General features: G+C 39.0%; 1 protein-coding gene and 1 long non-coding RNA gene across 5 annotated transcripts; one reads left to right on the forward strand and one right to left on the reverse strand.

Annotated features, from left to right (window-relative positions):
• Positions 1-41: 41 nt before the first annotated feature.
• c1h11orf98 (chromosome 1 C11orf98 homolog) lies at positions 42-8,874 on the reverse strand. Of its 2 annotated transcripts, none has more exons than XM_022217001.2 (4): positions 8,558-8,859; positions 6,650-6,774; positions 6,478-6,575; positions 42-484 (listed from the first exon to the last, which is right to left on the reverse strand). In XM_022217001.2, the coding sequence occupies exons 1-4, from the start codon at positions 8,594-8,596 to the stop codon at positions 375-377; spliced, it is 372 nt and encodes a 123-aa protein (XP_022072693.1). In that variant the 5' UTR covers positions 8,597-8,859; the 3' UTR covers positions 42-374. The 2 variants fall into 2 exon arrangements, with proteins under 2 accessions (XP_022072693.1, XP_051803988.1); XM_051948028.1 differs by lacking the exon at positions 42-484 and adding an exon at positions 3,940-4,596 and having other exon boundaries at positions 8,558-8,874.
• Positions 1,160-2,836, forward strand: LOC127533927 (uncharacterized). Of its 3 annotated transcripts, none has more exons than XR_007941822.1 (3): positions 1,160-1,753; positions 2,380-2,411; positions 2,740-2,836. It is a non-coding gene; the product is annotated as an uncharacterized LOC127533927 (long non-coding RNA). The 3 variants fall into 3 exon arrangements; XR_007941821.1 differs by having other exon boundaries at positions 2,380-2,542; positions 2,740-2,830; XR_007941823.1 differs by having other exon boundaries at positions 1,160-1,621; positions 2,380-2,542; positions 2,740-2,830.
• Positions 8,875-11,072: the final 2,198 nt, after the last annotated feature.

The following is an 11,072-nucleotide window of genomic DNA, read 5'->3' on the forward strand; positions in this document are numbered from 1 at the left end:
TAGTTTTATTAAAGCTAAAAAAGAAGTCAAAGAACAAAGTAAACATTTAAAGCAGAATTTAATGAATCAGAATAAAACAAAGTCCAGCAGAAAGTTCAACGTTTTAAGAAAAATAATCAGAAAGTTCTCAGAAACACAGAAAACTTTCTGTTCTGAACCTTTGATTTCCCATCAGGCAACAGAAGCTCCGTGTCACATTCAGACAGCTGATTTTACTGAAGGATCTAAACATCTGTCCAGGTGTTTCTGGGTGTGAATGTTCTCCACATCTGGCTCTACCTCTGACCTCCTCCAACGTTCTGATCAACGTCGTCCTGACCGTCTGTCGATCCTCAGGTGGGTCGTCTTCCTGAACACCTGAGGAGCAAACCTCCTCACTGGACGTCGGCCATCTCCACGTCGTCCTGACAACCGGACGCTTCCTTCTTCTTCTTCTTCTTGGTCGGAGCTGATGATGAGTCCTGCTTCTTCTTCTGTGGTGCTGCTGCTTCCGCAGCAGAGAAACACAACAACAGGGAAAGTTCATGAATCAGAAAAGTCACAGGAACCCAACAGAAACAAACTGTTGTAATGTTTTAGAGCGTTTCTTTAGTTCCTCAACGACAAAGTGTTTGGTCGAAGCAGATTCTGTAAAAAGCTAAAAGAGCTACTGGATGAAAAAATAAATGCAGCAGAAACAGAGAAGAGAGGAGCAGAGATCCAACCAGCATGGAGAAACATCTTTCTGCTGATGAGGAGCAGAGTGGAGAGGAAATATGGAGATAGAAAAAGATCTACAGGATGAGGAGATCAGAGGAGCTCCAAGAGAAACTAGAAAAACCCTGGAGCTCCTACCATCACCAGGACCTGGATGAGTTTGTTCAGGTTTCAATGTTTATCGTTCAGTTCCAGATTTACCTGATGTCAGTGAACGCACCATGTTCAGTTAGCTCACCTCTGATTGGCTGAGAGTCAGCAGTAGAGAGAGCTGGGAACGGCGGCTAATTCTGGAGCTAAGTTATGGGTTTTTCTAGTTATTCTGGAGCTAAGTTATGGGTTTTTCTAGTTATTCTGGAGCTAAGTTATGGGGTTTTTCTAGTTATTCTGGAGCTAAGTTATGGGGTTTTTCTAGTTCTTCTGGAGCTAAGTTATGGGGTTTTCTAGTTATTCTGGAGCTAAGTTATGGGGTTTTTCTAGTTATTCTGGAGCTAAGTTATGGGTTTTTCTAGTTCTTCTGGAGCTAAGTTATGGGGTTTTCTAGTTATTCTGGAGCTAAGTTATGGGTTTTTCTAGTTCTTCTGGAGCTAAGTTATGGGGTTTTTCTAGTTCTTCTGGAGCTAAGTTATGGGGTTTTTCAAGTTCTTCTGGAGCTAAGTTATGGGTTTTTCTAGTTATTCTGGAGCTAAGTTATGGGGTTTTTCTAGTTCTTCTGGAGCTAAGTTATGGGTTTTTCTAGTTCTTCTGGAGCTAAGTTATGGGGTTTTTCTAGTTATTCTGGAGCTAAGTTATGGGTTTTTCTAGTTCTTCTGGAGCTAAGTTATGGGGTTTTTCTAGTTCTTCTGGAGCTAAGTTATGGGGTTTTTCAAGTTCTTCTGGAGCTAAGTTATGGGTTTTTCTAGTTATTCTGGAGCTAAGTTATGGGGTTTTTGTAGTTCTTCTGGAGCTAAGTTATGGGGTTTTTCTAGTTATTCTGGAGCTAAGTTATGGGTTTTTTCTAGTTATTCTGGAGCTACGTTATGGGGTTTTTCTAGTTCTTCTGGAGCTAAGTTATGGGGTTTTTCTAGTTATTCTGGAGCTACGTTATGGGGTTTTTCTAGTTCTTCTGGAGCTAAGTTATGGGGTTTTTCTAGTTATTCTGGAGCTAAGTAATGGGGTTTTTCTAGTTATTCTGGAGCTACGTTATGGGGTTTTTCTAGTTATTCTGGAGCTAAGTTATGGGTTTTTCTAGTTATTCTGGAGCTAAGTTATGGGGTTTTTCTAGTTATTCTGGAGCTACGTTATGGGGTTTTTCTAGTTCTTCTGGAGCTAAGTTATGGGTTTTTCTAGTTATTCTGGAGCTAAGTTATGGGGTTTTTCTAGTTCTTCTGGAGCTAAGTTATGGGGTTTTTCTAGTTCTTCTGGAGCTACGTTATGGGGTTTTTCTAGTTCTTCTGGAGCTACGTTATGGGGTTTTTCTAGTTCTTCTGGAGCTAAGTTATGGGGTTTTTCTAGTTATTCTGGAGCTAAGTTATGGGGTTTTTCTAGTTATTCTGGAGCTACGTTATGGGGTTTTTCTAGTTCTTCTGGAGCTACGTTATGGGGTTTTTCTAGTTCTTCTGGAGCTAAGTTATGGGGTTTTTCTAGTTCTTCTGGAGCTACGTTATGGGGTTTTTCTAGTTCTTCTGGAGCTAAGTTATGGAGTTTTTCTAGTTCTTCTGGAGCTAAGTTATGGGGTTTTTCTAGTTCTTCTGGAGCTAAGTTATGGGTTTTTCTAGTTCTTCTGGAGCTAAGTTATGGGGTTTTTCTAGTTCTTCTGGAGCTAAGTTATGGAGTTTTTCTAGTTCTTCTGGAGCTAAGTTATGGGGTTTTTCTAGTTATTCTCGAGCTAAGTTATGGGTTTTTCTAGTTCTTCTGGAGCTAAGTTATGGGGTTTTTCTAGTTCTTCTGGAGCTAAGTTATGGAGTTTTTCTAGTTCTTCTGGAGCTAAGTTATGGGTTTTTCTAGTTCTTCTGGAGCTAAGTTATGGGGTTTTTCTAGTTCTTCTGGAGCTAAGTTATGGAGTTTTTCTAGTTCTTCTGGAGCTAAGTTATGGGGTTTTTCTAGTTCTTCTGGAGCTAAGTTATGGGTTTTTCTAGTTATTCTGGAGCTAAGTTATGGGGTTTTTCTAGTTCTTCTGGAGCTAAGTTATGGGGTTTTTCTAGTTATTCTGGAGCTACGTTATGGGTTTTTCTAGTTATTCTGGAGCTACGTTATGGGGTTTTTCTAGTTCTTCTGGAGCTAAGTTATGGGGTTTTTCTAGTTATTCTGGAGCTAAGTTATGGGTTTTTCTAGTTATTCTGGAGCTACGTTATGGGGTTTTTCTAGTTCTTCTGGAGCTAAGTTATGGGGTTTTTCTAGTTATTCTGGAGCTACGTTATGGGGTTTTTCTAGTTCTTCTGGAGCTACGTTATGGGGTTTTTCTAGTTCTTCTGGAGCTAAGTTATGGGGTTTTTCTAGTTATTCTGGAGCTAAGTTATGGGGTTTTTCTAGTTATTCTGGAGCTACGTTATGGGGTTTTTCTAGTTATTCTGGAGCTACGTTATGGGGTTTTTCTAGTTATTCTGGAGCTAAGTTATGGGGTTTTTCTAGTTATTCTGGAGCTACGTTATGGGGTTTTTCTAGTTCTTCTGGAGCTAAGTTATGGGTTTTTCTAGTTATTCTGGAGCTAAGTTATGGGGTTTTTCTAGTTCTTCTGGAGCTACGTTATGGGGTTTTTCTAGTTCTTCTGGAGCTAAGTTATGGGTTTTTCTAGTTCTTCTGGAGCTAAGTTATGGGGTTTTTCTAGTTCTTCTGGAGCTAAGTTATGGGGTTTTTCTAGTTATTCTGGAGCTAAGTTATGGGGTTTTTCTAGTTATTCTGGAGCTAAGTTATGGGGTTTTTCTAGTTCTTCTGGAGCTAAGTTATGGGGTTTTTCTAGTTATTCTGGAGCTACGTTATGGGGTTTTTCTAGTTCTTCTGGAGCTAAGTTATGGGTTTTTCTAGTTCTTCTGGAGCTAAGTTATGGGGTTTTTCTAGTTCTTCTGGAGCTAAGTTATGGAGTTTTTCTAGTTCTTCTGGAGCTAAGTTATGGGGTTTTTCTAGTTATTCTGGAGCTAAGTTATGGGTTTTTCTAGTTCTTCTGGAGCTAAGTTATGGGGTTTTTCTAGTTCTTCTGGAGCTAAGTTATGGAGTTTTTCTAGTTCTTCTGGAGCTAAGTTATGGAGTTTTTCTAGTTCTTCTGGAGCTAAGTTATGGGTTTTTCTAGTTCTTCTGGAGCTAAGTTATGGGGTTTTTCTAGTTCTTCTGGAGCTAAGTTATGGAGTTTTTCTAGTTCTTCTGGAGCTAAGTTATGGGGTTTTTCTAGTTCTTCTGGAGCTAAGTTATGGAGTTTTTCTAGTTATTCTGGAGCTACGTTATGGGGTTTTTCTAGTTCTTCTGGAGCTAGGTTATGGGTTTTTCTAGTTCTTCTGGCGTTGGCTACGGCCCCCTTAGTCTGTGTGAAGATTTGTCTTTCATGAGCTAAAAATTGTCCAAAATGAGTCAAATTTTTTCCAAAATTGCGTAAAATTTTGTTTTCAGCTTAAATTGTTCGAAATGACAAAAACTTGTCTGAAAAGGAAAAAACGAGACAGAAAAGGACAAAAACGAGAGGCAAAACTGTGTGAAGGTTCAATCAACCAGCAGAAAACCAGATAAAGTCTCACTCATTCATCACAGAGGGTCAGTACCACAGAATAAAGGTGTAAAAACAAGTCATGTTCTGTTATCTTCCAGTAAAATGATTCATGCATCAAAGTGGTTGGTGTTCATGACTTTATGAAGAACTGATCGATATTATGATGCACGGAATGATTTTGGTTGGTGAGTTCTGACTTACAGAGAAAATCAACTTAGGTCCATCTGTAGGAACAAAACTCCAACGTCAGTCTAGAACCTCCATAAACAGAAACAGTTCAACATCCACAGTAAGAGGAGACGACATTTATACTGTAGGATGAAGGATTCCATTACACACGTGGACAAAATTGTTGGTACCCCTCAGTTAAAGAAGGAAAAACCCACAATTCTCACTGAAATCACTTGAAACTCACAAAAGTAACAATAAATAAAAATTTATTGAAAATTAAATAATCAAAATCAGCCATCACTTTTGAATTGTTGATTAACATAATTATTTAAAAAAACAAACTAATGAAATAGGGCTGGACAAAAATGATGGTACCCATAACTTAATATTTTGTTGCACAACCTTTTGAGGCAATCACTGCAATTAAACGATTTCTGTATTTGTCAATGAGCGTTCTGCAGCTGTCAACAGGTATTTTGGCCCACTCCTCATGAGCAAACAGCTCCAGTTGTCTCAGGTTTGATGGGTGTCTTCTCCAAATGGCATGTTTCAGCTCCTTCCACATATGTTCAATGGGATTCAGATCTGGGCTCATAGAAGGCCACTTTAGAATAGTCCAACGCTTTTCTCTCAGCCATTCTTGGGTGTTTTTGGCTGTGTGTTTTGGATCGTTGTCCTGTTGGAAGACCCATGACCTGCGACTGAGACCAAGCTTTCTGACACTAGGCAGCACATTTCTCTCCAGAATGCCTTGATAGTCTTCAGATTTCATCGTACCTTGCACACTTTCAAGACACCCTGTGCCAGATGCAGCAAAGCAGCCCCAAAACATTACTGAGCCTCCTCCATGTTTCACCGTAGGGACAGTGTTCTTTTCTTCGTATGCTTGGTTTTTGAGTCTATGAACATAGAGTTGATGTGCCTTACCAAAAAGCTCCAGTTTGGTCTCATCTGTCCAAAGGACATTCTCCCAGAAGCTTTGTGGCTTGTCAACATGCATTTTTGCAAATTCCAGTCTGGCTTTTTTATGAGTTTTTTTCAGCAGTGGTGTCCTCCTTGGTCGTCTCCCATGAAGTCCACTTTGGCTCAAACAACGACGAATGGTGCGATCTGACACCGATGTACCTTGGCCTTGGAGTTCACCTTTAATTTCTTTGGAGGTTGCTCTGGGCTCTTTGGATACAATTCCAACGATCCGTCTCTTCAATTTGTCATCAATTTTCCTCTTGCGGCCACGTCCAGGGAGGTTGGCTACTGTCCCGTGGGTCTTGAACTTCTGAATAATATGAGCCACTGTTGTCACAGGAACTTCAAGCTGTTTAGAGATGGTCTTATAGCCTTTACCTTTAAGATGTTTGTCTATAATTTTTTTTCGGATGTCCTGGGACAATTCTCTCCTTCGCTTTCTGTTGTCCATGTTCAGTGTGGTACACACCTTTTCACCAAACAGCAGGGTGACTACTTGTCTCCCTTTAAATAGGCAGACTGACTGATTATGAGTTTGGAAACACCTGTGATGTCAATTAAATGACACACCTGAGTTAATCATGTCACTCTGGTCAAATAGTTTTCAATCTTTTATAGAGGTACCATCATTTTTGTCCAGGCCTGTTTCATTAGTTTGTTTTTTTAAATAATTATGTTAATCAACAATTCAAAAGTGATGGCTGTTTTTGATTATTTAATTTTCAATAAATTTTTATTTATTGTTACTTTTGTGAGTTTCAAGTGATTTCAGTGAGAATTGTGGGTTTTTCCTTCTTTAACTGAGGGGTACCAACAATTTTGTCCACGTGTGTAAATATCAGATCTGATAAACGGAGAGTTTAGGGTGTAACTCGTCTTCCCATCCCAGTAGAGTTCAGAGTTAAATCAGGTCTAGTCTTTGACACGTTTTTCTTTTGAAACCAGGCGGTAGTTTGGGCGCCTCCTACCTTCCATCCCGGCCTTCTCCTGCTGCATGTGCTGCAGCTGCTTCAGCAGTTTGCGTTTCTTCTTCCCGGACAGAGTGATGTTGGCTCTGGGACTCGACCTGAAGACAAAAAACCAGCGACTGAAGACGAGCTGATGAGGTGGATGAAGGTCTGAGAAGGTCTGAGGACTCACCTCCTCTTCTTCAGGTGATGGACGGTGATCAGACCTTCGTCCACGACGGCTCCGACAATCTGATGTTTCCTCCTTTTCTCTCGGCTCAGAACTCGCCGCCGCTTGAACAGTTTCTTCCCCAACTCCTGAAAAACACAGAGGCTTCTTCCTGAACATCCAGACGTTCTCCTCAGGAACATCTCAACCTGCAGCTGCAGATGTTTAAGGTTTTTCACTTGTTACCACTAAACCAATAGAAAATAATCTTCTGTTTAACCAACAACATCTCCTCAGATCTAAAGGATTCATCTCCATCCAGAGCAAACAAACCTTATGACCTCCTGACCCGTTTTAAAGTGAGAAAATCTAAAAATAAAACTGTTCAAAGAATTTTCTCTGAAGGAAACTTGTTCTGTTCGGCTTAATAAATAAAATCAACACATTATTTGGACTTGTACTTTATGACAAATGTGAAGCTGTCTTGGATAATGTTCAGGGTGGGCTGGAAAAAAAGCTCGTGCTTCATGTCCGTCCCATTCTGGTTATGATGATGAAACTAAATGTAAAATAAAGGATCAACGTCCTGCAAAACTGATTTTATCTGTGGACCTTTAAAACGGACGGTAAAAAAAGTTTTAATTTGCATTTTGAATGAAAATCAAGTGAATTCTGCTCATTGAACTGATCTGAGAGTAAAGAACAAGCTGAAGGTAGACGGAAATGATTCTTCTGCCATTAAAACACTGGAGTTATGATCAGAGTCTGTCCGTAAATTTGAACCCATTTTTAGTCATTTTTTAACTCTTCTCGGCCATCACTGACCATTAAATCCTCTTGGACAGGGTTTGAACAGTTTAGGAGGATTTTTTGGCCAACCTCTGGACTAATGAGTAACTTCTTGTCATTTTTGACAACATTTAGAGAACACACTTACTTTAACAGTCTTTTTGGATGTATTTTTATTGTTTTTAGTCATTTTTAACCTTTCTAAGCCATCCTAGATGTTTGACTAATTTTTTTTTACAGATTGTGAACAGGAAAAGAGGATTTTTTGAGTTCTGGACAAATTTCTAATCATTTGGACAAATGTGGAGATTAGTTAAAGATTTCTGTATTGTTACCAGATAGCAGCACGGCATCACTGTAACCATGACAACCAGTGAACACTACATCAGCTGATTGTGATCCTGCTACAAATCCACCTCTGAGGACTTATCCATCAGAAATGATCCAAGGAACAGCTGATTAAACTGTGGGGGTGTTTCTGAGTCGCCTGCTACATGTTTAGGTCACGTGATTTCTGATCATCAATAACTAATAAACAATGCTGCATTTCTGACATACAGGGGAATGAGCAGCCTTGGAGGAGGACTCTGTAATTGTCTAAGATGCTTTAAAATGATCCAAAATAACTTGAAAATGATTCAAAATTGCAGAAAATTGATCAGAAATGACAACAAATCCTCCCAAAATGACGACTGAGCAGCTTTGGAGGAGGACTGAGCTCTCTGAGGGCTTTCCTAGTTTTATGACACAAGGACCACAAGAATGTCTTCAAGAACATACAAGAGAAGTCATTTTATGTCTCGTTTTTGTAGTTTTGTGTGCTCAGCGTTAAAATCCAGTGAAGTAAGATTAGATCTGAACTAAGCCAACCCAGAGGAGAAAAACGAATTAATTCAGTTATTTTCTCCTCTGGTCTTCATTTAAGTAGTAAAACTTTATTTAACTGAATCAAACCGGATCAGAAAAGCTTCTGGATAAATAATCCGGATAAATAATTTAACTTTAGCCTCTATAAACCATCCTCTAACCAGTAAACTCGCTGTTTATCTGTTAGCCTCCCATGCTAACTGTTAGCTTCCTCTCCGTTAAAACCCGTTAACGGGACTTTGCTGTAAATAAACTGGGATTCGGTGGGTTTCTTACGGTCTTCGGTCTGTTTATTTTCCCTCCTGGAGGCGACATGTTGCTGAGGACTCACGTGGAGGAAACCGCTTCTTCTTCTACGCTCTGATTCCTGCAGACCACAGGACTTCCGGTTACGCAGCGCGGCTTCCGGTTCAGATTAGTAACTACAAAACGCCTACAGCTGTGGGGTATTCCACGAAGCTGGCTAAAACAGGCTGGGCTTACGCCGGTAAGTGTGGCTTGAATAAGCGGCAACTTTAATCTCAGCTGCAAGTAGTTCCACAAACGAGGCTCAGCTGTTTTTCAGAGACGCTTATTCAAGCCAGGCTGAGCGCGCGTCCGGGGGAGATAAAAAGCCCCGACGTGTCGATCGTCGAAAAGATGATATTATGTCTAAAAACAGAGCGGAGACTTTCTCTTTGGAGTTGTACGAGGACTACAGGGAGATTATCACAAGAAAATGCAACACGGTTGATAAATAAAGCTCCAGACGCTGCCTGGCAAAGCATTGCCGACCGTTTAAATGCGTGTTTATTTTATTTTTAATGAAGCACTCAGTCTGAGCGTACACACGCACACGTCTGAAAATTTAATTTTCAGAGGGCAAGTTTTTGACACTGATTAGGGATAACCCACAGCTGCAGTGGTTGATGACTTTTTTTTCCTCACCCTGAAGTTTGTCACACTACTGTGGCCCAGAGGAGATCAATCTGATGAAATAAAGCTTTTAAAACCCATTGGAAAAAAGGGGACACTTCATGTGGAGATGTTTCATCAAACACTCAAACTTTGAATGAAAAAGCAGAAAAAAACATGTAGGCCTACAGAGGAGATGTCATTTTTATTAGAGATGATAGTGCTGCTGTGCCCTACATTTAAATAAGGGAGAAGACACAAATGAGCTGTACACTAAATAGTTCTCTCATCATTTGGCCTCACCTTTGGATTCTCATCATGATCAGATTGGACCGCTGGTAAAAGGAAGGTATTCTTTATGGAAAACTGTGGCTGTTGTGTCCTGCTTATTTTAACACAATCTGTGCCTGTTCCTGTTACGTGTTGACTGCACTTTGAGGGTGAAAGAAGAAAGAAAATCGGATATTTCCAAGTATTTACCGCTGATGGATTCAAACCCACGGTGCAATGAAAAGTAAAACCACATTTAATCTGCTTAACTACACTCTAACCACTGATCCACAGTTACACACTGTGACAAAATGTGTAATATGATAGAGTTTGATTCACGGTTATTCCGGCATTATTTTTAAAAAAAAATTTAAAAAAGGTCTCAACGTATGTCACCGAACAAGAACATCATTGATTACAGATCAAGATGAATTTAATGTGTAACATGCGGTTCACAGGCGTCTTTCTGAAGCTCGTCAGAACCTTCTCTGACATGGAGCTAAAGTAAGCTTGACTGTTAGCCTGCCCCGGACCAGGCTTGTCGCTCTGGCTGAGTTACCATGGTTACCAAGCCAGGCTAGCCCTAAGCCTTGTTGGTGGAACTAAACTCTCACTAAAGTTAGCGAAGTTGACCGAAATAAGCCAGGCTTAGACCTAAGCCAGCTTTATGGAATACCCCCCTGGTTTCACACCAAAAATAACAGAAATAATCAACAAATAACTGCAAAACTGCACGTAATGACTTAGAGACAGTTTTATATTTATTTAACTGAACATTTAAAATAACTGTTAAGTTTTTATTGTTTATTATCTTACTTATACAACTCAAAAAGCTTTTATTACATATTTAATATTATGTTAATATAGAAAACATTAAGACAACATGTCTTCAGTATTAATTCATTTATTTATTTTGAGATAATTTATTCACAGTAAAGGTGCTTTAGACAGTATTTAATTGAATTCAGAATAAATTGTTGGAGGTTTGATGGTTTTTAAAGTAAATCTGATTTAAAAACATAAAATAAACATTAATATGGATCCGTTTTAATACTGACACCTGGTGGCCGCACGGAGCTACTGCAACACTACACTTACAATAATAACCCTCGTGTCGTCCTGTGGGTCAAACTGACCCGTTTTAAAGTTTGAAAATGTGGGGGAAAAAAATATTTCCACAGTGAAACTTCTGATGTCCACATTTTCAATATTTTTGGGTAATCTTTGAACATTTTTTGGTGGAAAAAAAGAAATGTTAAAAATGTTTCTTTAGGAACATTCACTAGAAAATCAACCAAAATCCAGCGAATTTCACTGGATTTTGGTTGATTTTTATGAGAATGCTCTTAAGAAAATTTTAGAAGTTTTACTGATATATATGGAATCATTTTAGATATTTTTAGATTTTTTTTGAAGATTTTTACTATTTTTTTTAAATATTTGCAAGAATTTTATTCACAAATTTGGGGATTTTTTTTCTTTTTTTCCTGGAGGTTTTTCAAATTTTCAGAAATTTGGGGAAGTTTTTTGCTGAATTTTTGGATTTTTTTTTCAGACAAGGAAACAATATTTTTTGGTGCCTGTAAATGAGGACAACAGGAGAGTTAGAATATATTTTACTTAATGC

This window comes from Acanthochromis polyacanthus, chromosome 1 (assembly GCF_021347895.1).
Source record: "Acanthochromis polyacanthus isolate Apoly-LR-REF ecotype Palm Island chromosome 1, KAUST_Apoly_ChrSc, whole genome shotgun sequence".
NCBI classification, from domain to species: domain Eukaryota; kingdom Metazoa; phylum Chordata; class Actinopteri; family Pomacentridae; genus Acanthochromis; species Acanthochromis polyacanthus.

Coding starts and splice junctions, on each gene's coding strand:
- c1h11orf98 (XM_022217001.2), bottom strand. CDS start 8,596: ATGTCGCCTCCAGGAGGGAAAATAAACAGACCGAAGACC. Junction 6,775..8,557: donor AAATAAACAGACCGAAGACC/GTAAGAAACCCA, acceptor TGTGTTTTTCAG/GAGTTGGGGAAGAAACTGTT. Junction 6,576..6,649: donor CATCACCTGAAGAAGAGGAG/GTGAGTCCTCAG, acceptor TTTTGTCTTCAG/GTCGAGTCCCAGAGCCAACA.